We start from the raw sequence: 25,798 nt of genomic DNA, 5'->3' as shown, positions 1-25,798 counted from the left end.
GAAAACGGGTGAGAACAGAAACAAAAACCAAACCAAATGTAAAATCGCAGTAAAATTAAAAGCGCACAGAGGTGAGCTCACGGGCTGAGAAGGGACATCTCAGAGAATAGACTGCAAGCAGAGACTTTCCTGGGGACAAAAGGGGGTGAGGGTCTATGCACTCTGGGCCCAAGAGGACCCGATCCCCCTCCCTGAAGGCAGTCTGCTCCGTGAATGAGCCGGCAGCACTGCCGAACCTGAGCCTGAACCCTCCCATGGGCAGACACACGAAGCTCAACACGTTCCACCCTCCCCTTCCCTTAATTTAAATAAGTCTTTCTTTCATTTGAGTCTTAGTCGCTACCACCTTTCTGAAGGAATTTTTATGTTCTGAATATTAGCAGGATAAAGTTTATGCTGAGGATTAGTTGCTTTTTTTCTTTTTTTCCCTCAAACCGGCCAAATAGCACACTTCTTGCAAATAGGCTGGAACAGAGGGCCAGTCACTGGGCAGGGTCTTGTTTTGCTGCTGGCTAGGACATACTCAGCTAGTATAAGTGGCTCTCCTGTATCTCAAAATACACGGAATTTGCTAAACAAACATTTATTTGAGTATAATTTTATAATTAAAAATGAATTAGCAGCAGGACACCCACTAATGGGGGTATTAAAAAGGAAAAATAAAGAGCTAATCCTAAGCCTACCCAAACATTTAGCCACAGCATGTCTGGACCACAAGCACTAAGAAGCGGTCCTACAGTAACGGCATTATCTGCTACTGTGGATTCCTAAAGACACTTTATGGACGCTTTGCAGATGAGACAAGAATCCAAAAAACCATAAGAAAAAGGCCACAGAAGAGGCTGAGAATGGGTTACACCTCAGCTGGGGCTTCTGTGTCCAAAATTTACTTTGTGCTACGGCAAACCTTGTACAGTTCACAAAATATCACAGTGGGAAAGCACGGCTCCCTCTTTTCCCTTCCTCTGCCTCCACCCAGGGGATGCCAGGCAATTCCCGGTTTTCCTCTGTGCCCTTCAACCCAAATGAATGCAACTGTTGGGTTTTGTTTTTTTTTTTTCAATACAAACATAGTGAAAACACAATACTCACTTTCCCAGGGGCACATTCTGTCCCATCGAGTGGAGGTCCTTTCTTAGTCTTACAGAAATACGGGTTATCTGGATGGCTACACCACAACTGCTTGCACGGGTCAAAGGTTCGGAACTGAAATGCAGAACATTTATGAGATGAAACTCAACATTAGATGATTAATACTTTTCAGATAAGGATTCAACCCACCCAGTCAATTCATCTCACACACACGGCCACCAATAAGTACAGTATCTTCAGAAAGAAAAGGGCAAAAGTATCTTCAGGAAGAAAAGGGCAGTGCTTATTCCCTGCATCCCCTAGTCCTGATCTGGCGAGAAGAGGAAAGGGGGAGACACCCAGAAATGGGAGGAAATTGAGGCTTTTTTCCATTCTTCCTTAGGATCACTACCACAAGTCTGTGTCACGTGGACCGTGCTGCCATCCACTTGACCATTCAACGAAATGACCCAGATGACTGGGTTTCACCCAGAAATATCTCTCTCCTCTTTATAGATCTGTTTAACTGCTCTTCAATTACGAGAAAATGCATATATCGCGGCTCTTTAATAAGGCCAGACACCAACTTGCTGAATGAACATTTGTCTTTGCAACGACCGCCCTGGACATACCGCTGTGCACATTTTATAGCCAACGCCAAAATCAAAGCGGCACTGTTCGTCCATGGAATAATTGATGCCTGGCAGTTCAGGAAGCTTGGGCCAATCATGTTCGAAGGGGTCGTCAAGAAGACAGTCGTAAGAGCTGTGGAAAGATACACAGGGAAAAAAAAAATCATGAGAAGATGTAGTGATTTTTCTTTTTGATCAGCAAGATCAAAGTACTTATTCTTTGTAAGGCAATACTCCTTTTCTCCAACTTGTTTTCTGTCCTGTTTACATAGCTATTGCTCTCCAAAGCACAGGCAGTCCCTTCTGCAGGAATATTGCCTAGTGCAACCTGACTGAGCATCGGATGGGAAGATCCTACAGCAAAACCCCTGCTTTTGCTGGAGACCGTGGAGAGGCATCTCCAGCCCTTCCCTGTCCTAGCGATACACGTGAAATTTGCACTTTGCTGTCACCAGAGGTAGAAAACAAACACTCCTCCGCTCTCAGTGCCAAAGGGCAACGTCTCGACGTGCTTCGACCTGGAGCATGATTCCTAATACAAGGCCTAAGACAAAGCCCGCTGTAGTCAGAGGGAGTCTTTCCACTGACTTTATGGAGCTCTGAAGCAGGACAGTAGTCCGGGAACAGGCCTTCTTACCCGACATCTACTGTATTCGCAGGGTGAAGCCCTGCCTATGCAAAGGGCAAGACTAAGGCTTGCTTTTTTCTCATTCCTGTTTAACTCTGATGTCTTAAAATAGTGATACTGGCGGGCTGCTCCTCCTGCACTGGGATATTTCACTTTAAAGCTCTAAGGTCTCAATCAATTACTATTTTATGCTTTATGTTACGATAGGTTTTCTTCTGTAGGAGATGTAGGTCAACTCGTTAAGTTTTCACGCAGTTTTGACTGGCAAAACCAGCTATTTGCAATGGAGAAGGAAGCCCGAGTAACAGCTGGATGAAGGTACACACATGGAGGGAGACTAGAGCCAGCAGGGTAGAGATCTGTTCTCTTTTTCTCCCTAATTCAGACACGCGCACGCGTGCCGCCTTCTCTCTTCCACAACTTTTGCTAGTTCCTTTTCCGAGTTTAGGGCTTCATCCTGCCAGTTTCACAGCATAGCTCCTAGAGAAATCGAAAACCTAGGGAAAACACCAGCTACCTGACATAAAGTCTGCCAGAGAGACTCCTGCTACCATCCCCCAGAGGACGCAACGGGCTTTGAGTACAGCCCTAAGTGAGGAAGCATCGATCCTGGTTTATAGCTCTTCTAACATAGATTTGAAGGGAAAAAGAGTATGGCAAAAAAAGTGATCAGGAAACCGCTTCAGCGGAGGAGGCCAGCCGTGGAGACAGCGGTGTCTCGCTGCTGTTGCACTGAAGCACAGAGCAGCCCACTGGAACGCCTCCGAAGGCTGGATCCCTGTTTGGAAGCAGAGAGCAGGCCACCCCGGCGGATCCCATTCCTCAGTACCTCTGAGGCCCCAGTACCGCTGTGTTTATAAAAAGGGCTTCCGCAGTCAAGGGTCCCGTTTATGACACTTGTGCCTGCTCCTTCACGCCGGGATTGCCTCTCCTCTTCTCTTCGCCTAGCGGAGGGCAGCACACTGGCCCCGCATCCCGGGAACGGCGAAGACTTCTGTTTCCTTTAGTAAAACAACTACCGCCGAGTGCTGACAGGTCCTTACTGTATATATCTTTTGAGTTCTTGGCCGCTGCATCTGGACCAGTGGTAACGATGAAAGGCAGCCTGCACCAGCGGAGCCATAACACTCCCCATTGCCGTCTCGTCCCCACATCTGTTCCCTTGCCCATCGTGCTCCATTCCCAGCCTGCAACAAAGAACAGGTATCAGAGCCCAGGCGGTTTCCGCTCTTCAACTGGTAAAACAACTGGAAAGAAATCAGTTTCTCATGCACGTGTAATCATGCAAAATGAAATTGTTCTTTGCATTCCACAGATATAAGCCGCATTTCAAACTGATCTTCTTTGGGGCCAAAACATAAGGACTCTCTGAATACTCTTTCATTTATACTTCGTTTTATTTGTTAATACCAGGAGTGAACTAACTAGATGACGACGACTTCTTACGCTTCGGATAAAGGAAAACAACAATTCTGGGAGCCGTTCATCCAGACGTTGAATTGTTCACGTTTGTATACTCATTTATCGAAAGCACCTATTTAAACACAGAGCCAACACACTTATCGTGTTGCACCTCCAAGGAGCTAACGTGGTTAGCACGTTGCATCTCCAAGCGTGCACCTGGTACAGCTTAATATGCAAGTGACCTGGTTGGGCTAAATTCCTCCCAGTGAGCTGAACAAGCAGCCTGCACTGCTTAAGGAAGACAAAAATCAGATCCTCAGTGCTTGACATTAATTCATCCAGACAGCTAACAGAGATCTTTGCTTGATCAGTTACTCCCAACTTAACACTTTATCATTCCTGAAGAGGTGCCAAATCTAACAAATCAGCACCGTCAGTCAATGAGAAGAACGAAGTTAAGGATGCTTGACAAGCTACTGTCTCCACTGCCTGGGCCTTCCAGGTTTCTTACTGACCTCCTCCTCACCCTAGAGAAAACAAGTTCCCCCTCTCTCTTCCCCTTCCTTTCTTCCCCCACTTCTCTCTTCATTGCTTAAGCCACTGATGGATTCCAAGGGGATGTAAAGAAAGTCAGGATAGCTTTCATAGTCATTAAAATTAAACCACTTGGGGCAAGCAGGAGATGCAGTGCCATCCTTTGCTGGCAATCTAATTGTAAAAGTTGGACTTACACGTGACCCGTTTCATGAGCAACAACAAAAGCCGATGAAAACCCATCCTCGTGGTTGAGAGTACAGCTTCGGACTGGGTGACACATGCCAGTAACAGGAGCGTATCCTATTGAGAGAAATCACGTCTGATTCTTTTACCCGTTACACTTACTTTAAATGAGACCCCCCCAATAAACTTACTACCTGAGAAGAACCTAGGATTATTTTCTTTTGATTGTCAACTTTTTCTCTGTCTTTGCAATTGCTGTCAAACAGAGTAAATGGCTTTGACATACTGAGATTGATTCCACAGACATCTGTGTTACTTCAGGCACTTATACTTTTATCACCAAAAATGCACAAGATTCCTGTTCCATTGAAAGGTAGAGCTATAGGCTGGGATTTTTTTGCACGTGCTCATATTACTGCCTTCATGTACATACTGCCTGGTGCATATTGCATGTCTTTTCCTCAGTAAAAGCTAAAATCTTTCTGAAGACAGGGAATTCTGCCTAACATCTCAACCTAACCAGTTTCACTCCAGGCGTGCCAGCCCAGACCTGAAGGAGATCTCAGACCCTCATCTCCCCCTGAAAGGTGAAGGGAGCGTGGAGGTACTGAACACAAATATCTAAGACATCTCCAGCTGGACAGCCAAAACGTGGCCTCACCCAGACTCTTCTTTATCTGCACTGACATAAATCACACTTTGTGAATTTACTTCCCATTATCATTAGTTCCTTGAGTCATAAAGATGAATGCAGGTATCAAAGTAGCTGGTACACTACCTATAAAAAGAAATCTACAGTGAATGATGCAATAAAATAAAAGCGAAGTTGAATGCAAAGTGCATTGAGCGTTCCTAGTGATCCCTGCACACACGCACCTGGAGTTTGAAGAAAGTAAATAGCTATTTACGTACATCTCTCAAGTAAGAAACTCTATCTGCCACAGTTAGATATAAAAGGCAAGGACTACCACGGCAAGGTCTACGTGCTTTTTAAAAAGTATGTAAAATGAACGGGAGGAAGTACTTCCCCTCCGCGGCAGGGTAATGAGTACATGCTCAGGCTGTCCACATGCGCCTTCCCTAAAGCCAGGACGAGGAACTGAACGTTACGATGAGTGTACGTGCTTTCCCCAACGGGACCAGGTTTCAATACATCTTTAAAATCGAACATTTCCTTAAGTACTTGCTGAATAAAGGCCTATGTTGCTTATTGTCTCAGGATCATATAACAATGCCGTTTTCAAGTTTTCCTCTTTTCTGGCAGGCGCTAGCCAAGAAACACCAAGTCCAGATAGTTTTGCTCCAGGTCAGCTGCATTACCTTGCATACCAGCAGGCCCAAAATCTTGCCTGGTTAAGAAGATGGCATGATCGTGGTGCTCGGAGTGATTGGGGTCCGACTTCTGCTGCTGATATGCCCAGCGGCAAACGTTCTCCAAGCTTCTGGAGGGATTCCCCCTTTCAATCAAGCTAATGGACTGAAAGAGCAACACATTAGACCCAGGAGCTCCTAAAGGTAGGAAATTCAGACACGTTTTCATTTCCTTGCAGCACCAACCAGGTCCCCATTTCTCTCTTCCTAATACCCTATCACTCTAAGTCATGACAGTCTCCTTTCCTACGAGAAAAGAAAATGTGTATGTTAACAGTGACCGTGCATGTATAATAGTACACCTTTAGGGGTTTTTTTGAAGACAGTTTAATGAGCGTTCGTATCATCTGTGAAAGCAACTGCCTTTCTGTGTATAGCCTGTAATGTGCAGGAGGAACACGCAACTCGATGTTAGGATTGAATAAGGACATTTTTATTTCTTTTGTTGGAACTTGCTTACATTCTGGACCGCCAGACGACAACGTGACTCGGTTGAGACGAATGAGCATGTAGTGACACACACACAGCCCGTGTGGAGGGAGTGAATAATACACACACATGGGACAACGCCTCAAATGGTGCAAGACACTGTAGTGCCAGTAAATGTGTACTGATGAACACAGATTAAACGTCTGGTTCTGTGAGACTTCTGCTACAGCCTGTGCCTACAAGCTCAGTAAATTTAATTCCAAGACAAACATCAAACTGGTCTTTTGTCTTGCCCAAATTCAATGTCTGAGTTAAATGGAAGAGACATGATCTTTATCAAACCCTGAACAGCGTTACTGCTTTCCTCTCGCCCTGAACAATTTAACAGGCATTTGTTTCAAAACCCTCTGAGTGTATTTTACCAGCCAAATCAATGTACTGTTACAAGTACTGTCCAGGGTACAAAGTGGAGGAGTGTGCTGTGACCCAGTAACAGGGGCGTACACAAAATGAGAAAAAGAGATAGTTACACTAGCAGACCGCTTGGAGGGGGTGCACCAGCAAGCTGTGTCGGTCAACCAAGACGACTGCTTCTACTAAACCGATTTAATTCCCGGAGGACTCGAAAGGGCAAGAATTCAGGCTGCAAGCCTGAGCGGGCTGAGCCAGTCCTGCACCTGTGTCACAGAAGGGACACTCATGGTCAGCCTCAGGAATGAGGGCACAAGCACATCTAGCACACGCCAAGCAGGGAAAGCAGTTCTCTGGAACGAGCTGTTCAGTAGACTTCTGTTTCCACAGCCCTTCATGTGATTCACACGGACTATGATTACAAAGAAGATGAAGGCAGAGAACTGGTTCAGAGGCTTGCTTACCTTCGCGTACCCCAACATGATCATTCGGACCAGCACAACATTTATGTGAACACCCAGGGATTCATCGTGGTAAATTTCATTCACCTGAGGAAAAAAAAGAAGAATTAAAAAGGGGACTTCCAAGGCCACACAGATGCTATTTCAAGTGCTTATCCCACTACGGTCTTCTCAGAAGAGGACTCGAGTCTCACATAATTTCCATGCAGTGAGAAAGGTAGACTACGCTTCCCGTCATCACATACCCCCTCACACAGAACTTTCTGAAGCACATGTCAAGACTCCTCTCAAGTTTAACGGCCTTGGGATCAGGGCCAATAGAAAAGGTGATTGAGGGAAAAAAGAAGACTTCAAGTTCAAACCCTGCAAATACTTATCTGAATTCGAGTCTCACATAATTTCCATGCAGTGAGAAAGGTAGACTACGCTTCCCGTCATCACATACCCCCTCACACAGAACTTTCTGAAGCACATGTCAAGACTCCTCTCAAGTTTAACGGCCTTGGGATCAGGGCCAATAGAAAAGGTGATTGAGGGAAAAAAGAAGACTTCAAATTCAAACCCTGCAAATACTTATCTGAACGCTTAATTTCACTCATTTGATAAACATAACGAGGGAAAGGAGGTTACTCCTGAAAGCAAGGTTATAGCAGTGTGTTCAAGTTCACTGAGGAATAAAAATTTATTTAAAAGCAGATAAACCCATCACCATCCATCCCACGTGGCCACCTCTGCTATGCCATCTGGCCACTCTAACTGTGGATGAATTCTAGATTCCGTTCCTATTTGTTTCATCAACCATTTGTCTCACTTCAATCAATGGGACGAGTATTTTAGTGGGGAGAGCGAGCGAGCATGTTTTTGTTCATTTTGTAAAAGATTCTGCTGCCAGTAGCTCTCGCTCAAGGAAACGTGCCGTTAACTTCAGCATAGGTTTGTCCTCGGAAAATACTTGAGGATTTGACTTAAAGCCATTTTTGCATTCTGAAGGTCTAGGCTGGGAAGGCAGAATATTTAGACAATGACATGAACAACAAGGCTCCATTTCTGCACACACGTAGGCACGTGTTTAGCTTTAAAGATGTGAATAGTACTCTTGATTCTAAATCAATCTTAAAATTAACGGGCAAAGTGTTTACAAATCCCAGAAATGCTTTGGAAATTTTCATCTGAAAGTTTTAAAGTCAACAGCATTGCCAGACACATAAATGCTGTAGTATACCTTACAGGGTAATGATATCTCCAAATCTACTTGATTTCTGCAAGTCAATGCATTCCATTAATAAAATTCAGCAGCTGCATGAAAGCACGTAGCGGTTTACGCGATCTGGAACGACTTACTACATTAAAAACAACTGCTGGCCTGAGAAAACACCCATCCGTACGACAACCTCGTGAGACCTCAAAACTAGTCCTCAAGGACTGCGGAAGGCATACGGGAAAGAGCAAACTTGAAAGCCCACAGGGAGTCCTCATAAAACAGTCCACGGCTTTGCACCAAATTAGGTCTGCAGAGGTCTCCGGTGAGATCTCTACACATCATTTAAAGGCAGAATTCTGATTCAAGTGTTTTTAGCCCCATTTCCAAAGGAAATAAAGATTAGATAGTCACTCCCTCTGTTAGTTCTAACGCCTCAATAAATTTTGGCCCCGTTTACCACTTTCCAGCAATACTTGCAAGACAATAAAGACCTCAAAGAAATTAACTATCCAGGCGTTTTGGGAAAATAAGCAGGTGATTAGAAATAACAGTCTTATTACTGCTCACGAGGAAGGCAAGACTGCATCTCCTTTATCCCACACACATACGGGAGCTCGGGTTAGTTCTAACGCCTCAATAAATTTTGGCCCCGTTTACCACTTTCCAGCAATACTTGCAAGACAATAAAGACCTCAAAGAAATTAACTATCCAGGCGTTTTGGGAAAATAAGCAGGTGATTAGAAATAACAGTCTTATTACTGCTCACGAGGAAGGCAAGACTGCATCTCCTTTATCCCACATACATACGGGAGCTCGGGGAACTCTCCCAGCCCAAGAGAAGCTTATGTCCCACTGGAGAGCCCAGCCACGAGGCAGAAATCCAGAGGTAACGCTGCAGTTCCACTGCTCGCTGAACAACTGAAAGACCTCACGGTGGTTTTTGTTTTGAAGAAGTTTTTTTTTTTTTTTTTTAGAAGCAACTAATACTGCTGCCCTACTTTTTAGAGATAAATTAGAATTATGTGGTCACTTTTGTACTAAAAAGAGTATTCGTGGAAGCGAAGTTAAAAAACCAGAATTATGCAGATGGGTCAAAAATTGTTCTTCTTGAGGACCTTCCTTGTGTCTGGGAAGGTGAGAAATGTCCTGCCACCGGAGTATAAATTAGGGGGCTAAAACATCTGCAGATGATCAATGAAGTTACTCATCCCCCTAAAAACAAAATAAATACTATATTATGGGTAACTGGTGAAAAATAAATACCACTGTTCAGAGGCTGGTATATTTGAGCAGGATTTAGAGGTTTGTTTTTTTTTTTTAGTCAGGCTAAACAGAACTTCCCCCTTCCCCTCAGGGAAAAAGGTCATTCTGCGCTGTCCAGACTGTGGGACCTGGCACAATGATTTTAGCCCACGGTTTTTAAAAATGCAATCCCTTTTAGGACCAGCTGAGAACAGCCTGTCGGCAGGACAGTTTTTCAAGGAATGAGCACATAACTCAGACTGCCCATCTTGTGAAGCAATTATTCCAAAGTTCAATTATTCATCTCGTATTTTCTCCCCATTTATGCAATAGCATTGCCCCCACAAAGGTTTGTGTCAGAAAAAACGTTCACAATTTCCCTTGTGCCAAGAAACCACAAGCTTCCCAGGAGTGACTTTCCTAGAGACAAAAAGGATCCTGGAATTGACCTAAAGATTCGAGTCTTCTTCAAGATTTCTCCGCAACACCGGTTTTTAACCCATTCTCTGTGCATCGCTTTGGAGGGCTCCACTGCAGGATTCCCACGAGGAGCAAGTTCATATATACTCTTGTGACCGAAACACAGGGAATTTTGGGAACCTGTAACCTCGCTGGAAGGACACAAATCCAAAAAAAGTGCTGAAAACGTCAGTGTAGACTGCAGCACTTTCAGACTGCTGTAACTGCACCTACACTGTGGCTATAATGGCAAAAGAAATTACATTCCAAGCTACTGGTACAAAACGCATACGTAAATCACACCCCAGTGAGCTTGATTTGTCTGATCTGAACTTGTGAAACATATCACGGATGGCCAACTGGCCATATAACCTGTGTTGTAGTATTTAAAAGTAAAAAGGGGTTAGACTGAATTCAATAGCAATATGCACAAGAAGCAGCCCGTCGGCCCTCTCACTGGCACAGGGGTGTCAACTGTGAGACTCCACAGACAAAGCGGGGAAGTATCTGTTTACTGAATGGATCAAAAATTGTTCAAACAGACAAAATAAATGCACCCGGCGAATGAACCGTAAGGCTGCAGTGAGGAGCACTGGAAAGGGGAGGTAACTGCTAACCAAGGGACTTCAGTGCTTCTGTGGAAACTCACCCGTGTTTACGCAGCATGAACGTCATGGGTGAACCCACATTCCCAAACTGAAGTACTCGTAAGGCAACAACGGCGAAATCGAAGGCACCCTCTAGCCAGACCTCCTCCCTGAAGGAAAAGTGGCTGGATTCTCACCGGCCAGAGGAATTGCTGCCTCTTGACCCACAGTCAACCATAAATCCCCAAGTTAACGTTGGATGGTTCCTCTGAGCACCTCTTGCAGTGTGAGCTCTTGGTAGGTGGCCTTTCAAATTCGGGACAGACAGCAAGCTGCAGATGCACGGCTGGTTTTGCACAGGTACTGTGCAATTCCCTGTCAGCGTTGCCCACCAGCGCCCGCCAACCCTGCCTCCATGGTGCCCAGGTGCCCAGGTAGGGGCTGCAGGCTAATCCAAGGCAATCTGCAGCCCTGCCAGGGGCTGAGGTCCCAAATGACTTGGCGGGGGGTAAAGCATTTGCCCAGCAAAGCCTCACCCATCATCACAGTCTCCTCAGACCAGCTCCCGGATCTGCCAGCGTAAGTGGTCCCTCCTGGCTTTCAGCTGCAGGAGGACTAGGAGGGATGGCTGCCGCTGGGTCGAAGCACCAAGAGACACGGGAAACCTGGACTCTGCCCTTGCTCCTCTTTTTATTACTGGCTGACCCAGACTGAGTTTGCTTTCCTGTTCTATGTTTCAGGTCCTGCCTGTAGTGACCTCCTTTGATATTTTTTGATGAAAAACGAGAACAGTATTACCTTGATTACCAGCTCTTCATTTCCTTCTCTTAGAATCTATGGCGTCTTTGATCGCTCTCCTAAATTACCAAGATATTTCAACAGAAATAATTTAAGAGTAACTGAACTGACTGAGGAAGGTTACAGAAGTTTCTTCCCTGACATTTCCCTGCCTCTGCTCGTTCACAGCAAGTTCCTCTCCGCTTACACCAAATGCGTCATTTGACTCTCCTTGGGTTTTGGGGACCATATACCCTCAATGGCCTTCTGTTCCTGCCTTGATGGAACTACTTACATTTCCGTGTCTGGCTTGCACGGGGGAAAGTGCAGTTTCTTCATTAGTATTCTACAGTGAAGGAATGTTGAGTAACTCAGAATTTAATGATTAATGCGATCAGCTGCTCTGCCGCTCACATCACTGGAAATGAAACAGCTTTGAAAAACATAGTCGACTACCAGTCTACTGACCATCCACGGGTATAAATCACTAGATTAAATGGCAAGGAGTGAGTTGGTGACACCTTCACATGCCATTAGTCTTTACCACGGGCTGAGGGCAATATTAGATGAAAATTGACGTAAACTGATATATGGGAGAAGTGAGTGCGTGATGACTGTACGCTATAGAAACAGCTCCCTGACTAGTAATCTTGACAGACAGCAAGGTAAGTTATAAGCCTGACAAAATCAAGTATCAAAAATCAGGGTTGTGAAGAAGGGTGGCTTTGAAGGAGAAACAGCTGCCATAGCCTCTTCAGTCTCGTGATGAAGAGGGAGGGCCTGGGCCATTCTCGAAGCCCCGCAGTTCAGCTCCACAGTGTAATCCACCAGCTGGACGAGAGGCAGGAACGACGACTCCCAAACTCGTAAGAAAAAGTCACCACCTACAGAACAGGCTATTTGCCCGTAAAGAACATCCCTCCGTGCTCACCGCGATGTTGAAATGCGAGGAAGTAAAGCAGAGATTTTCTTCTGAACTGTGCTACTCAAGCACGCCTGCTTGCCACAGAAAGCTGGGCTGGCAGATGGCAGTTCAAAGGTTTCAAGTGAGAGAACAGAAGCTGCCTCCTCCTCCTCCTCCTCTTCCAGCTCAATACCCAACCCACAGCCCAGTCAAGTCGGCAGTGAGACTCCCGCTGCCTGCTGTGAGGGCTTTTGCGGGTGCCCAGGCTCTGCAACGCAGACAAGCCTCCAGGAAAGCCACTGAGCAGAGGCAGAAGAATTGGCAGGAGCAGTGCTGAACTGGGGTTTTTCTGGCAACCTTCTTATTAAGAAAATTTTTAAAAGCCCGATACTCTTCTATGTCCGTCATCTCCCCCTGCATTTATTTTGCATCGTGTTTTCTTCCCGTTTCCAGTTTTACCTGCATCTTGTTTAGAAAGTCATATAAAAAAGACTACCATTGTTAAAATCTTGACAGGAATGACTAGACTGTTACAAAAGCATTCCTCCCAAAAGAGGTAACGATCTTTACTGTAGTCGACCTACAGCTTCTCAGGGTAGCGGTGTCTGAGCTTGCACGGGCTCTGTATCGACACCTACTCCCAGTAGATGGTGCCACAGACGTTTAAGAAAAGATGGAAGGGTTTTGGGACGGTGTATCAGCTCTGCCGTTTACTAAGTTAAATGGTTTTAAAACTAAAAAGACAATATTCTGAAATCATCTTTAATGAAGATTTGTTGTTGACGTTTCATGAGGTATGTGGTAAAAAGAAAACGATGCCCTGCAAGTACCGTATCAAGAATATTTTGTTACTCATGCGAATAACAACTTTTCATCTCAAACGTTCTGGATTCAAAAGTTAACTTGCTTCCAACGTTTGCCAAAACTACGTTAACTCCTATTTCACGTTCTTCAGCAATACAAATTCCCCGTGCAGTTTAGCACAGCCACAACTCACTGCTCAGGGGAGACTGGCATTTCTGAAATGCTGCCAGCAAGAACAGTGCAGCAGATCTGCACGGAAAAACGCTGCAGATGACCTCTCTACCTTACGCACGCTGTCGTCGGTCACCAGCGTTAGCTCTCATTTCCACGTGGAACTGCACAGAAAAGAACCAGTGCTGATCTGACTTTTCTCCTTTATCTGAGGTAATAACTATCAGGCAAGTGACTAGGAAAAGTCAAGAGATCTCTCACTTAAGTAATGTGTTCAGGCCCCGCTACGCACTTCTAGACAGAGGCAGAGTGAATGAAAAAATGAGAGCAAGTGATGGAGAGATAAAGAACTGCAGGTAGCGTGTGTGCGTGCGTGCAGGCCTGTGGCAGAATTTTTAGACATATCTGACACTGTCTGTTCTTATTGAAGCTAATAAAGCTCTCACTGACTTCAGCACGTGGACAACAAACTAAAATTGTTATTTAGAAAGAAGGTGATACCCACAAAACTGCAACGCTGAGTGGCTAGTGATCACCAAACGAGGAATTCTGTCAAAAGCAACTTGCAATCTGAGAATGAACGATGCATGGAAGTACCACTCTACTGGCTAATTTTGGTTTTTTCTCCAGAAAAAAAAACAACTGAAAGATATAAACACTGCCAAGTCCAAACCTGCTGAGAATCGCTCAGTATAACCTGATGCCCTCTGCGCATACCTTTCTTATCTCAGTTACTTTAATCCAGGGAAGCTTTGTCTTAAGTAACCACCCAAGGGAATAACAAATGTCAGGTGCCTAATACAGGAGACCTTTAATTTCAGCTCTAACACCACCGTGCTGAAAACATCAAGCTTTTTTTAAGTATCCACTTAAGAAAGCGTACGAGCTACCTCTTGCTGAAAATGATCATTATGAATGTTTCACTGTTCTGTCTTTTGTTAGCTGAAAAATGAAATTCCTCTAAACTGAATGCAGTGCCTTCAAGATCCTCTCTTTTTGTCAGAGGTTTCTCGTGGGTAGTGCGGAGGAGAGGAAAGCCACGTTATGACAGACAACACAAAAGAAGAGCTAGCTGCGAAGCACCAGATATACTGACGGTGCCACATTCCCATTAAACGTTAAACAAACAGTGGTGAAAACCAATTCTCCTCTTGCAAGAAGTGGCCTCAACACCAGTGTGGCACACCACCACGTGAGAGAGACAGGACCCGGCTCCTGGCAGACCCAGAGAGTCACTGAAGGGCTGCCTTGGCCCTGTGGCATAACCAGGGTGGGGGAAACAAATGGGGGGGGAGGAGAGGGGAAGGGGGGGCAGGCTTTCTAGTCCTACTTGCACCCCGTTTCCCACTGCTCTGCCAGTCTTCACTCCACCTGCTTTCCCGCTGTACTTCTGCAGGTTCTGCGAGGGATGCTCCACTGGGGTTTAGGAACAGTGCTAACGCTGTGGCAGGGTTCGGGAGATGGAGGCCACAACTCCTTATGTGCTCCTGGTAAGGGTAACATCAGGAAAATGTCGATTCTGTCACCTCAAGGAATTCAGCTGAAACTGCCCAGTAATGGACATGCCACCGAGCTACCCGAAACAATTCCAGGGGAATGACATTCTTCCCGATGGGTGATTTTAGCCCTCAGTGGGGGGGGGGAGGAGAGGAAGGGGGGTCAGGCTTTCTAGTCCTACTTGCACCCCGTTTCCCACTGCTCTGCCAGTCTTCACTCCACCTGCTTTCCCGCTGTACTTCTGCAGGTTCTGCGAGGGATGCTCCACTGGGGTTTAGGAACAGTGCTAACGCTGTGGCAGGGTTCGGGAGATGGAGGCCACAACTCCTTATGTGCTCCTGGTAAGGGTAACATCAGGAAAATGTCGATTCTGTCACCTCAAGGAATTCAGCTGAAACTGCCCAGTAATGGACATGCCACCGAGCTACCCGAAACAATTCCAGGGGAATGACATTCTTCCCGATGGGTGATTTTAGCCCTCAGCCCTTCTGGAAGGCAGGCTGTCAGTGACTTTGGCAGTTCATGCTGTGAGGTAATGGTAAAGCTTCACCTAAAAGCTAGGGACCGCACTAGATTTTATTGCTTTGGACTAGATGAGCCCATGTGGGCTTCTGACTTCCAGCCCTGACCCTTAACAGCTGTTTCAGACGCATCGCTGGTGCTGGGGTTTCCAGCCTGTTTCTTAAGCCAAGAGTGAGCACAAATGTTAAGCATAGGGAAAAATCTCAGGCATTTCTTTAGCTGAAACTGAACCTCCAGGCCTGGAGCTCCCAATGGCACGGCAAGGTCGTGCAGTGCTTGGTTCCCAGCGAGCCAGCTCTGGCACCAAGAGCAGTATAGTAGTGTCAGCATGGCACTGTGCCCAGGATAACCAGTCTTGGCACAGGGTTGAACGAATGCGATTTAATACTGCTTTTTTGCACTTGACTGAAATATTGTTGCTTACGATGCCCGTATACATTTGTTCTTTTGAAGCTACTCTGGAGCTATCTTGCGTATATTGCATTACATGGGGCAAGACTGCCCTTAACTTCCCTGCTTGGGAAGGCAAGTCTCAGCGAGTTCCCATCGGCCTTGCAAAAATCCCCATGAATGCTCCGAACATCCACCACAAATTCTTTCTCATCTAGAGCCTCCCATTTTTAGGAAGAGCAAAAGATACAAGTTTAGATATGCAAGGTTCAGTTCTTGGACCTTCACACCGCTAGATCCAAACTTAAATCTGAACCGAAAGTCAGGTTCATGTCTGCCAGGCGAATTCAGCTGTGCTGAACCGTGTCTGCTGGTGTCAGCAGCGGCTTGGACTGCAACAGCTGCAGTCCCGGTGGCTGATGACCTTCTAGGAACAAGCAAAGACTTGCTCATGTGCTTTCTGATTCCCTCAAGCCTAAAAAAGAAGCTTCTGCTAACAACAAAGATACACAGTTAGTAGGCGTACATTCACGGCCATGAAAGTCTTGCTGTCGATTCACTCGTGTCTCAGAGGTGATCCACAGAGCAGCCCAGGGTCAGTGGCTTGTTTCCCCTCAAAGATCTTCACACCCAGCTTCCTAACACACCACGGTCAAAGGCTTTCTGTGTGCGTGTCAGGGGAGGGGAGGAAGTTATGATTAAATGCCTTGGGCTCCAAAACCAAACGCAGAGACGTTACTCAACTTAACAGCCCCTCTTCATCAAACCAAGATTCTACAGCATCCATTCCCTTATTGTTAGAGAGCAACTCCCCTGGCATGCCGAAACACCACAGTGACCTAAAACATACAAGCTCACGATTACAGAAACAGTAGGAAAGGCGTAAGACTGAACAAAGCTCCAGGCTGTAAACCTAGCAGACTAAATTCTGTTTTTCAGTTACAATGTGTGTGTATGTCTGGAGTTTCTTATTCGAGATTTATAGCACAGTATAATTCTATACGGAATTGTTATAATCCTACACAGAGTTATGCTGGAAAAGATATCAGTTGGTTTAAATTCATATAGAGGTTTTTTTTTTCCTCTCAAATTCTATGGATTAAATTTTTAAACTGCTGCTCCTCGTTCTGGGAGCTAGAACAGGTGGGGCGGATTTTCAAAGATGCTCAGCGTGTTTGTGCACTTGGAAAACTGAGATGGGATCGTGACAGGCAAAAGCTGCGTGGTGCTGAGGTTCTTCTTTTTTAAGGGACCTGGCTTTAAACTTCTAACAGGTAACTGGGGTCTTATGACAATGAGACCATACCTGTGGGTACACTTCGGTCCTGGCCCTGTGCTTCCCCCTCGATATTTGAGGGGTCTCCTCCGTACCTAAGCAGTGTAGTCTTTCACACATGTAGGATCTGTGTTGTTGGCAGCACAGTTCCTTGTGAAGGAATCGCTTATTTAGCTGACAGAGGAGCTTGCAAAGGGAGCAAAGAGACCTTCTCTAGATACGGCAACTCGTTTTCAGCCTGAAACACATTTCCAGCCTCAGGTCTCCATACTCGAGCAGCCACGTGCCTGATGCGCTCGTCGCACCGTGTGCACTGAACGGGAGCTGTGTAAAAGCGTTTGGTGCAGGACATGTTACGATACAAGCCACGTGGATCAAAGCTTGGGCCAAAGGCTGCGGGCAGGGGAGAGAAGTAACGCCTCCGTCATTCTGAACGCAGCGTTTCTGTCATTTCTGTGTCACCTGTGTTACGTGTGAGGTCTAACACAAAGGCGCTGTCCCGAGAAGTCCTGTATATAACGCTGAGTCTTGCTACCCGCCTTCCCAGCCCTTCACGGCGTCACTGCTCTCACCTCTTCCACTCGCCCACCGGGAGGAGATTTTCCACTGGCCTGATTAGGTGCAAGGGGGCTGCTCCTGTCACCCCAGCAATCACCAGCCACCCCTCACGTAATTCAGGCTCTAAGTGAAAGCCTCAATTAACCTTTTTATGCAGTAGGCCCGCACGCAGCCTCGCTGCCCGCCACTGCAGTCAAAATGGTATGAAGTTTGGGCCAAGGGAAGGCATTAAGAGCAGAAAATGCGTCAGAAAAACTGTCAGCGCAAGCATACGGACTAACCATAAAACAAGGACTGAAGGCCAAATTCACCATATGTGTTATTCACCTTGGCTGTCCCTCCTGAAGTGGAATGCTGTGTACTAAGGGGAGCTGAAACGGGGTTCGGGGATGAGGGGGAGAAGGTGTTTCTGATACTTTGCAATAGCGAAAGGATTGAATTCTCTCAGTCGGGAATGACGGCGGCTGATGTGACGCAGGAAAAAGAAATGTTACAAAGATGATTTGTAAGCCTAAGGAATCATTTTTAAATTATTCCAGGAATAAAAAGGTGACTGTAAAAAATACAGGAATCATTTCTACATTCATCAAATCATTATTAATTGTAAGCCTATTCTCTTATAATCTGCCCTTAGGATATTGTTTTTCTTTCCTGGAAAACCTTACGATCCCCACAGCTTCTAAGATGTATCCATATGGGGCTGACACTTACATGCATTACGAAAAGGCCACACATTGCAAGGGATTACACATCTCCTTCACGTTCCTTTCATGTATTTTTTTTAGATTTCTTCTAAGATAGAAAAACGGAAAAACATGTAAGCTTGAGCAATTCTAGCATTCAGTGCTGGCGCAGTACATGACTTTTAATGCACAGTGTGAACGGTGCTCTTCTGTAATGTGCATTTCCATAGAATCTGAGAGGGTAGCTCAAGACTGTACCTTTAAACGTACCTTTAAACAAGTATCTTGCCATTGATTTTACAGCCAGAAACGTGTATGTAGACAAAAAATACTTGCTAACCCCGTAAGACACACTATGATAAAGCAGTTCTATGAGTCTCTGTTCCTTTGCAGTTTCTATATAAATATGGATATTGCCACACGAGTTAAGGAACAGACATTACTAGATGGTTTGCTTTCTTTCAAAGAGCCGTCAGGTGTCCTGAACACTTTTTCGCTCTGCACGTTTATTCTTTAACCAGGTTTCCTTCAGAACTGTGTTGCGGGAGAAGTTAGGAATTATTAGAAATGTATCAAGTTTACATTTTTTCCCCACTGTTTTTCAACTATTTCCAAGTTCGTGGAATTACCCTACAACGTGCCCTAGAAAACTACTGCGAAAAAGATCAATTAAAGGAACATCTTGAAAAGAGAGAACCACGTCCAACAGCAGACAAAATGATGGTATTTGTATCAAGCGTGGTCTCCTAGGTACTCCTGCAAGAGATTACAAAAGCCTTTCACGTTCCAAAACAAGCGGTGCGGCACTGTGGGAGATACTCACTATGTTCATGAGGGTGAGGAGGTAGTTTTGAACGTGTTCTTTGCCATGGAATCGGACGACAGAGTCGTCCACACCTAGCAGCACCTCAATGTTGTAGTCGTCGCCTCCCGCGTGCCTGCGTCGCCTCAGGGTTTTGTTCAGCTGCTGCTCTACGCCGCTGTACAGGGAACTCAGCCCTCCGAGGCCGCCAAGAAGAGACTCTGCAAGAAACAGTAAGACATCAACATCTACTCCAATTCCATTTCAGAAACATCCTCCTGCACAGCATCCTCACCTGTAGAGTCACCACTACTTCGGATAAAATAAATCAGGAACTCTGAAGGGATTATTCTAGTGGCACAGGGGTAGGGGAAATCACCAGATACCCAATGAAAAAATTCATTCAACCACATGGTTCTATAATTTATCACACGGTTCTTATTTCAAGCATAAAATTCATCCCTAAAGAGATTTAGGCCAAATACTTCACTTTCTAACCCAGAATTTCCCCCTCCTTTTCTTGCAACACATCGGGCACGTGTTGTAGAGTGCCACTGACAGGGGATGCCTCGGCATTCACTGGGGATGCTGTACAACCCTTAACTTGTGGCTTTAGTGCTCAAAAGTGATGTGGTCAGCCCCACTTCATGTTGAAAAGATCTCAAATAGCGGTGTTGTGTGTTCCCCCCTCATACCCCATCGCTGGAACAGCTAAGCTAGAATTTCTGACTGACTTACTATTTTTGTAATTCTCTGTTTAAAAAGTAGGTGTTGGAACATCCTCTCCTGTGAATATCACAGAACACCAGAAGGCTCCCTTGGAGACACGGGTCAAGGGGCAGAGTTCAGATGAACCATTCCGAATTGGCTTTTAAGGGGACGCATTCAATAGCCTGTATCTGCAAGGACTCAAAAGCTATTTCTTCCACTTAGGACAGTAAAGCAAAACATCACCATGGATTTTTGACAGGAAAAAAAGTCACAGCTGTAGGCTACTTAGTTCTTCCTAAATCTAAGCCAGCACACCAACGGGCTCTAAGCAATAAACAACAGTAGAGAGGCCTGTTTGGAACATCTTACAGCGTAAACCGCCAGCTACGTATTGCGGTCCTCACTAGGAACTGGGCTGTTCTTGCGTCTCTGGCTCTGCGGCAGTCAGGGAGCATCCCCGTTCCCCCTCTCTTCCATTGAGAAGAAAGGGATGATACAGCCCTTAAATACACAGGGATCCTCCTGCTCTATGAACCCAGCAAAAGCAACCAGCGCCCAACGGACAGAAAGGAGAGGACGGTCCTGCCTTCCACTCGCGCTGACTCGTACTGTAACGGGGCACCTCCCCAAATGATGGCACAGCTTTCAAGCCCTTTTTCTCTACGCTGGAGCTGATGAAAGCCGAGGTTGCAGGTACACAAACTGGCCCTTCACATGTTTTCAGGCGAGATTCCCAGTAAACTGGACGTAAGTTTTGCTTGTGGAAGGACAGCAGGACCAGGGCCAACGTTGCAAAATGCGCTGGATGGCCACGCTGTAATTCATCTCGAGCAGATTCAACTACCGGCTGACTTAGCCGGGAAGCCTCTCCCTCCTAAGTATCACAGTGGTTCACAGCCACACATAAATAACTCTCCCGGAACCCCACATCAAATGGCAAGGTTGTCCCCGGTTGTTTTCAGAAGCTTAGCCTGCCACTGTGGGTGAGAGACCAGGTCTGCAAACAGCTTCACAATTCAGCCGCAAGTCCTCTCGCCCTCAAGAATGCGAACCCTGTGATAGCACACAAGTGGGAAATTCATAGACAAGCTCCAATTCTAAAAATTGCTGCAGCTGGCAAAGCTGCGGAGCGCGGTGTCCAATGGAAATATACCAGTAATGTCATCGTACCGCTACGCCCGCGGCATGAATGGAATAGCTTGAGATCTCTTCAGAAAGAACCAACTATCTGCGCTGTGCAGCACCTTCGGTTTGGCCGTCACTTCCCTTCTTAAATAGGTGGTTTTGCGGTTCAAACGAAGAGGAGAATCTCTTTTTTGTGTGCATGTGAGCAGGCAGAGCGAGTCAGAAAGGATTCCTTTTTTTCCACCCCTCTCTAGTATGTAGCCGCTTTCTGCACACAGAGGTTGTTCTCAATATGCCAATATTTTCCATGCATGCACCCACAGAATATTTTTCAAGTGTGCAATCCCAACAAAGCAAGAAAAAATAACCTCACTCTAGGAAGAAATGTAATGACCATTTTTGGCCAAGATTTGAAAAAAAGAAAAAGCAGTGCTGGAAACATTTTCAAGCATTGAGCCTGCCACCTCCTGAAATGCAACTTGCATACTTCTTTCCACAGAAACCCCAAACCTCCCCCTGACTGGGCTCAGTGGTAAAAACCCAACCATTTCACTCAGCCTGGCACGCAGCGTATTCCATGAAACGTAGCAGGATTCTCAGGATATTAAGCAGTACCCACTCTAGCTACAGCTTTCCTGGTGCTGACTGTTTTTTAATTTTTTGTCTGCTCTTCTTGGCACTACGCAAGTACATTACTCCTTAACAGAAGCGCTAACATCAGAAAACAACTGTCGGCTTTAAGGATGATTTACTTATCAGCTAGTAATTACTTCGCAAGCCTCATTCTGTGTGTCACCTTTCCCCATACCGTGCTGGGAAGTGGAGCTGTGGGGTCCTCTCCCTAAAGGCACCCACTGTAAATTGCTATGACCTGTCCCAAAAACACAGGGTAATACGAGTGGTTTATCTATTCTCGTTTGTCTGTTTTCCATAATCCAGCACTTAAGTGACTTCAGAGTCGAACAATCGGAATCAAACGCAGGTTGCAGGCACTAACGATAGCTCTGTTTGCAAATGCTGCAGTCTGCATCCATTGCCAAGCACTTAACAGAACGTAAGGGCAAAGGGATGATGGCGTGACACATGACAGCAGCAGCGCAAAGTGAGAAGATGCCTACGTTCCTATAGCCCAGTCATTAAATCTCTTTCTTCGTGCCGTTGCTCATGATTCAGCTAAGTACTAGGGCACTGGTGGAAATTTTAGAAGACCTCCCAGAGTCAATGGCTCTTTTCATAGCATTAAAGTCTGTTCCAAATGCCTCAATCAACCTGAAGTTATTTACCATAATTGATCATCATTAATTTTGGCTAGTTCTAAAAAGCTTGTTCTGTGCTCACTGGCTTCAGCCGAGGCATAGGGATGGGGGATCAGCTCTGAGCAGCACAGAAAGGGTCCTCAGATGTGTTCTGTTCAGGAGATGGCATTATTATTCTTATAGATACAAAACACACACACGAAACTCGGAACCTCCCAGGCAGGTAGACACACAAACACATTAGATATTTTATCTAATCCGCTCTGCAGAAGGCTGTCCAAGTTTGCCTCTGGTCTATGCGTCCCACTGCTCCAGATGAGACTAATTACAAAGCCAATCCTTACGTTTACAGTGAAGTTGTAGTGAAAACCGTCTTCTACCTCTGTTCTGTGCCGAGAGCTTCCCAGCTTTGGAAGGGTGAGCTTTTCAGAATGTCACAACCCCTGCAAGTCAGAGTTCTTTCAAGAATTTATGGATGCTGCAGCAGGAGGAGACATTATGGAAAAATCTTAGTGGAGAGCTATTTACTGCAGTATGAGTGCTACAACCAGTGAAGACATGAGCATCCTCCATTCAGTTCATTCAGTAGGTACTTCAGGTACTCGTAACAGAAGGGCAGAGTTCAGTCTGAACGCTTCTTGCACAAAATCTTTGTTAATGCAGAAGTAAGACTGTCGGCTGTGCTCGGCAAGACTTTCACAGACCTTCTGTACTGCAATAAATAACAACCGCAATCATCCTTTTCCTTTAGACCCTCCCTCTCGCCAAAACCAGAAGGTACGTAAATTGTTTTCCTCAGTCCAAACCGTGCGCTCATACACATCTGCGTGTGCCTGCTGACTTTCAGAGACAGACATCTGCAGCGCTGGTAAATGGCGTTACCTATTGGTAGTGCCACACGCTGTTGGAACTCAGGACACAAAACACAGCTAAGTCTCTAGAGGTCATTAGGCAACGGTTAAGAAACACACGTGCTGTGACTTCCCCTGTGTACGGTTACAGGCTTTGTGTGTAATGGACTATAAAGAAAATTTGCTTTCAAAGAAAAATGCATCATAATCTTTGCCTGTTAATCCAGGGCTTCGGAAAACCTGAGGCGTTTGAAGCCGGTATAACTCTACTGAGCATCAGCACTAGCAGGGAGCATATCACCTGCAAATATTTAAATCCAGGGGTGGTTTCAGCATTGAGATGAACAGTTTACATGTAGGCAGTCCTACAGATTTGCTAGCTGAACGGCACAGGAGTGCCTTTGGACACCCCCTTACCTGCATGTTGGAGCTGCTGTCATTAGATAATGGAGACATCAATCTTTCCTTATAAAACTCTTCTCTAGAGCACAGAGCAAGTAATTCAGACACAAGCAAAAGTTGGAGAAACGACGCCCTTCTTATGAGCGGGAAGAGATCACAGCAATGCTTACTGAAGTGAATTATTTAAATTGATCATCTGAAGACAGAGGTTCTTTGCAAGTCAATCTACAAAGCCTCCCCGGCAGCTTTGAGTGCACTGTTTAACGCAGTAGAGACGGCTGTCGCTGAATGGCAATATTCTCTGGTACGCACAGAGGAAACCAGTCTGTTTGTTTGCGGATTTGTGCTAGACAGACTAATCCTTCCTAATCTCATTCTGGAATTAGCTGGTTCATTATCTCTTCCTTTTTTATTTTGCTAGTCACCTGCATCTTCTACATCACGATCTCACCCGTCAGAAAACCATGCTCTCTCACCAAGTGAAACGGTTATGCAAACATTTGGGTAGGAAGACAAAACACACCGCACTGTATGCACATGTGCAGGTGTGTATTTTGATTTCTTTTTTCACGGCGCACATCAGAGCCTGTCTACCATGCATCATCTAGCAAAAATGAGGAGAGCAAAGAATGACCTCTTCCTCCAGTCCAGCTGGGGTTCCTCCACCAAGAAAAGGCAGGAGGAGTTTTGTGCATGTAGCAAATGAAGCAGTGGAAACGGAACAGAGACGCACCAGAAGGAAATCTCCCCCACATGCTCTGTCATCATATTTTGTTGAAAGCCACGGCTGCTAACCTCGCCTTGTGCCACCTCTAGAGACTTGGAACCACGCTGCTGGAATCAGACGGTAGGTTTCTGTCAAGCACAAATATATCTACAGGGCCTCCCTGTGAACCCAGACGTGCATATTCTAAAAGCCATAACCCCTTTGCAGACCAATAAAGTATGCCTCCCTTCTAAATCCTTTTTCAGAAACACTGAACTTTTACCATAAACACCTACGTCAAAAATTGGGCATAACTGTACCCCTCCTAAATGCTTTGCTGTATCCCCCCCAAAAAAAAGATGTTCTGGGTTACAGCATGTATCTTTCCTAGAGTGTAACTTTAAAAGAATGGAACTACAGTTCTTTTCCTACTATTACATAAAGTTGTGATCTGCCCAAGTCTAATTTCAAGAATGCTGTCAGCAGTCAAACCTCTGTACATCTAAAGAGAACCCCAAGCATTTCTCACACGCAAGATTCTTGCAATCTTATTTTATATTGTAAAATACGCGGGCTGAATTTTGTGATACAATGCTGCTGATAGCAGCAGCATTCCTTATATATGTATCTATCTATGTATATATGTTCTTCCTATGTGCTTACTTGCTTAAGGAGTAACAGGGTATACCTGGAGGTTGCACCCTTTCTTCGGACACGTTTCACTCAGTGTAACTGAGCTGAGTGTGACATATCGACACGTCACTCCTTTTGAGCTGGCACTGCAGACCCTGGCAGACGGCAGCTAGCCGCAGCAAGCAAGGGAAGGCAGGAATTGCTCTGCAGCGGCAGGAATGGGGTTATCTTCAGGATCAGGTGGCTACAGCCCGGCGCCTTGCTTAGTCCCTGACTGCTTCCCTTGAGTGGAAGAAAACTCAGCAAATAAGAGAATACACAGGCTCTGAGATTTACAGCTGTGAGTACAAGGGGGAGATTAATGCAGTGTAACTATAAACCTGCCCATTGTCAAGGTACTCATTTACTCCAAGTCACAGCGTGCGCTGAGGAGCGAGGTGATGCCTCTCCAGGACACCAGACTCACAGACAAGAGATCTGCGTTCATCTAGTCCTGCGGAATCGATACAACAGCTGCTGCGCTCGTGGCCTAGAGATTTATGCCTTTTCCCGTGTCTCTTTTGGAGGCACTTTTCTCATCTCAACAGATGTCTGAGCTAGCAGACAAGGGGTTCAAATTCATTAGTGCACAGAAAGGAAAATGTCTCGAAACAGCGGCAGAGCAAGATGTGACTCACGCTCCGCTTCCAAACGCTGACCGCCGTCTGGAGAGAAGCCTGGCTCACCTTCTTCCCGCAGTCTCACTCCTGCATCTGTAAGGCTGGAAAGCAACAGACTGAGTGGGCAGGGCCGTCTTGACTCAAGGTGACCTACAGTGGTAAGGCACAGACTTCGTGCCTATTATTAACAGTAATGTTCTTAATAGGAATTGTGTTGTACTGTCTCCTGAGAAGAAGAACCAATGGAGAAGTAGGAATTGCATTTCGGGAAGGATCCTAAGTATAAGCATGAAAACTGATCACCAGAGATCAGATCCGAGGAGAGGAAGGAAGCGTGAGCGAAGACAGAGAGGAGAGACCGGGGGGTTGCAAGCACCCAAGGGAGGTTCTTCTGAGCCCGGTGAAGACCCGGCAGCGGTGCCGGAGGAGGACGGCTGTGTGTCGGGGCGCACCG

The 25,798-nt window shown here is 45.8% G+C and overlaps 1 protein-coding gene across 1 annotated transcript in view; it reads right to left on the bottom strand.

The window, feature by feature from the left end:
* Positions 1-25,798, bottom strand: part of ADAMTS3 (ADAM metallopeptidase with thrombospondin type 1 motif 3) — a 141,133-nt gene that overhangs the window by 17,814 nt on the left and 97,521 nt on the right. Inside the window, 7 exon segments of the mRNA XM_019472082.1 lie at positions 1,093-1,206; positions 1,704-1,836; positions 3,375-3,518; positions 4,467-4,572; positions 5,776-5,932; positions 7,131-7,214; positions 19,023-19,222. Of these exon segments, the coding sequence (XP_019327627.1) occupies positions 1,093-1,206; positions 1,704-1,836; positions 3,375-3,518; positions 4,467-4,572; positions 5,776-5,932; positions 7,131-7,214; positions 19,023-19,222 (938 nt within the window).

The sequence above is a fragment of the Aptenodytes forsteri genome, unplaced genomic scaffold (genome assembly GCF_000699145.1).
Source record: "Aptenodytes forsteri isolate BGI_AS27 unplaced genomic scaffold, ASM69914v1 Scaffold467, whole genome shotgun sequence".
NCBI lineage: Eukaryota > Metazoa > Chordata > Aves > Sphenisciformes > Spheniscidae > Aptenodytes > Aptenodytes forsteri.
This window is presented reverse-complemented; position numbering and strand designations above follow the sequence as displayed.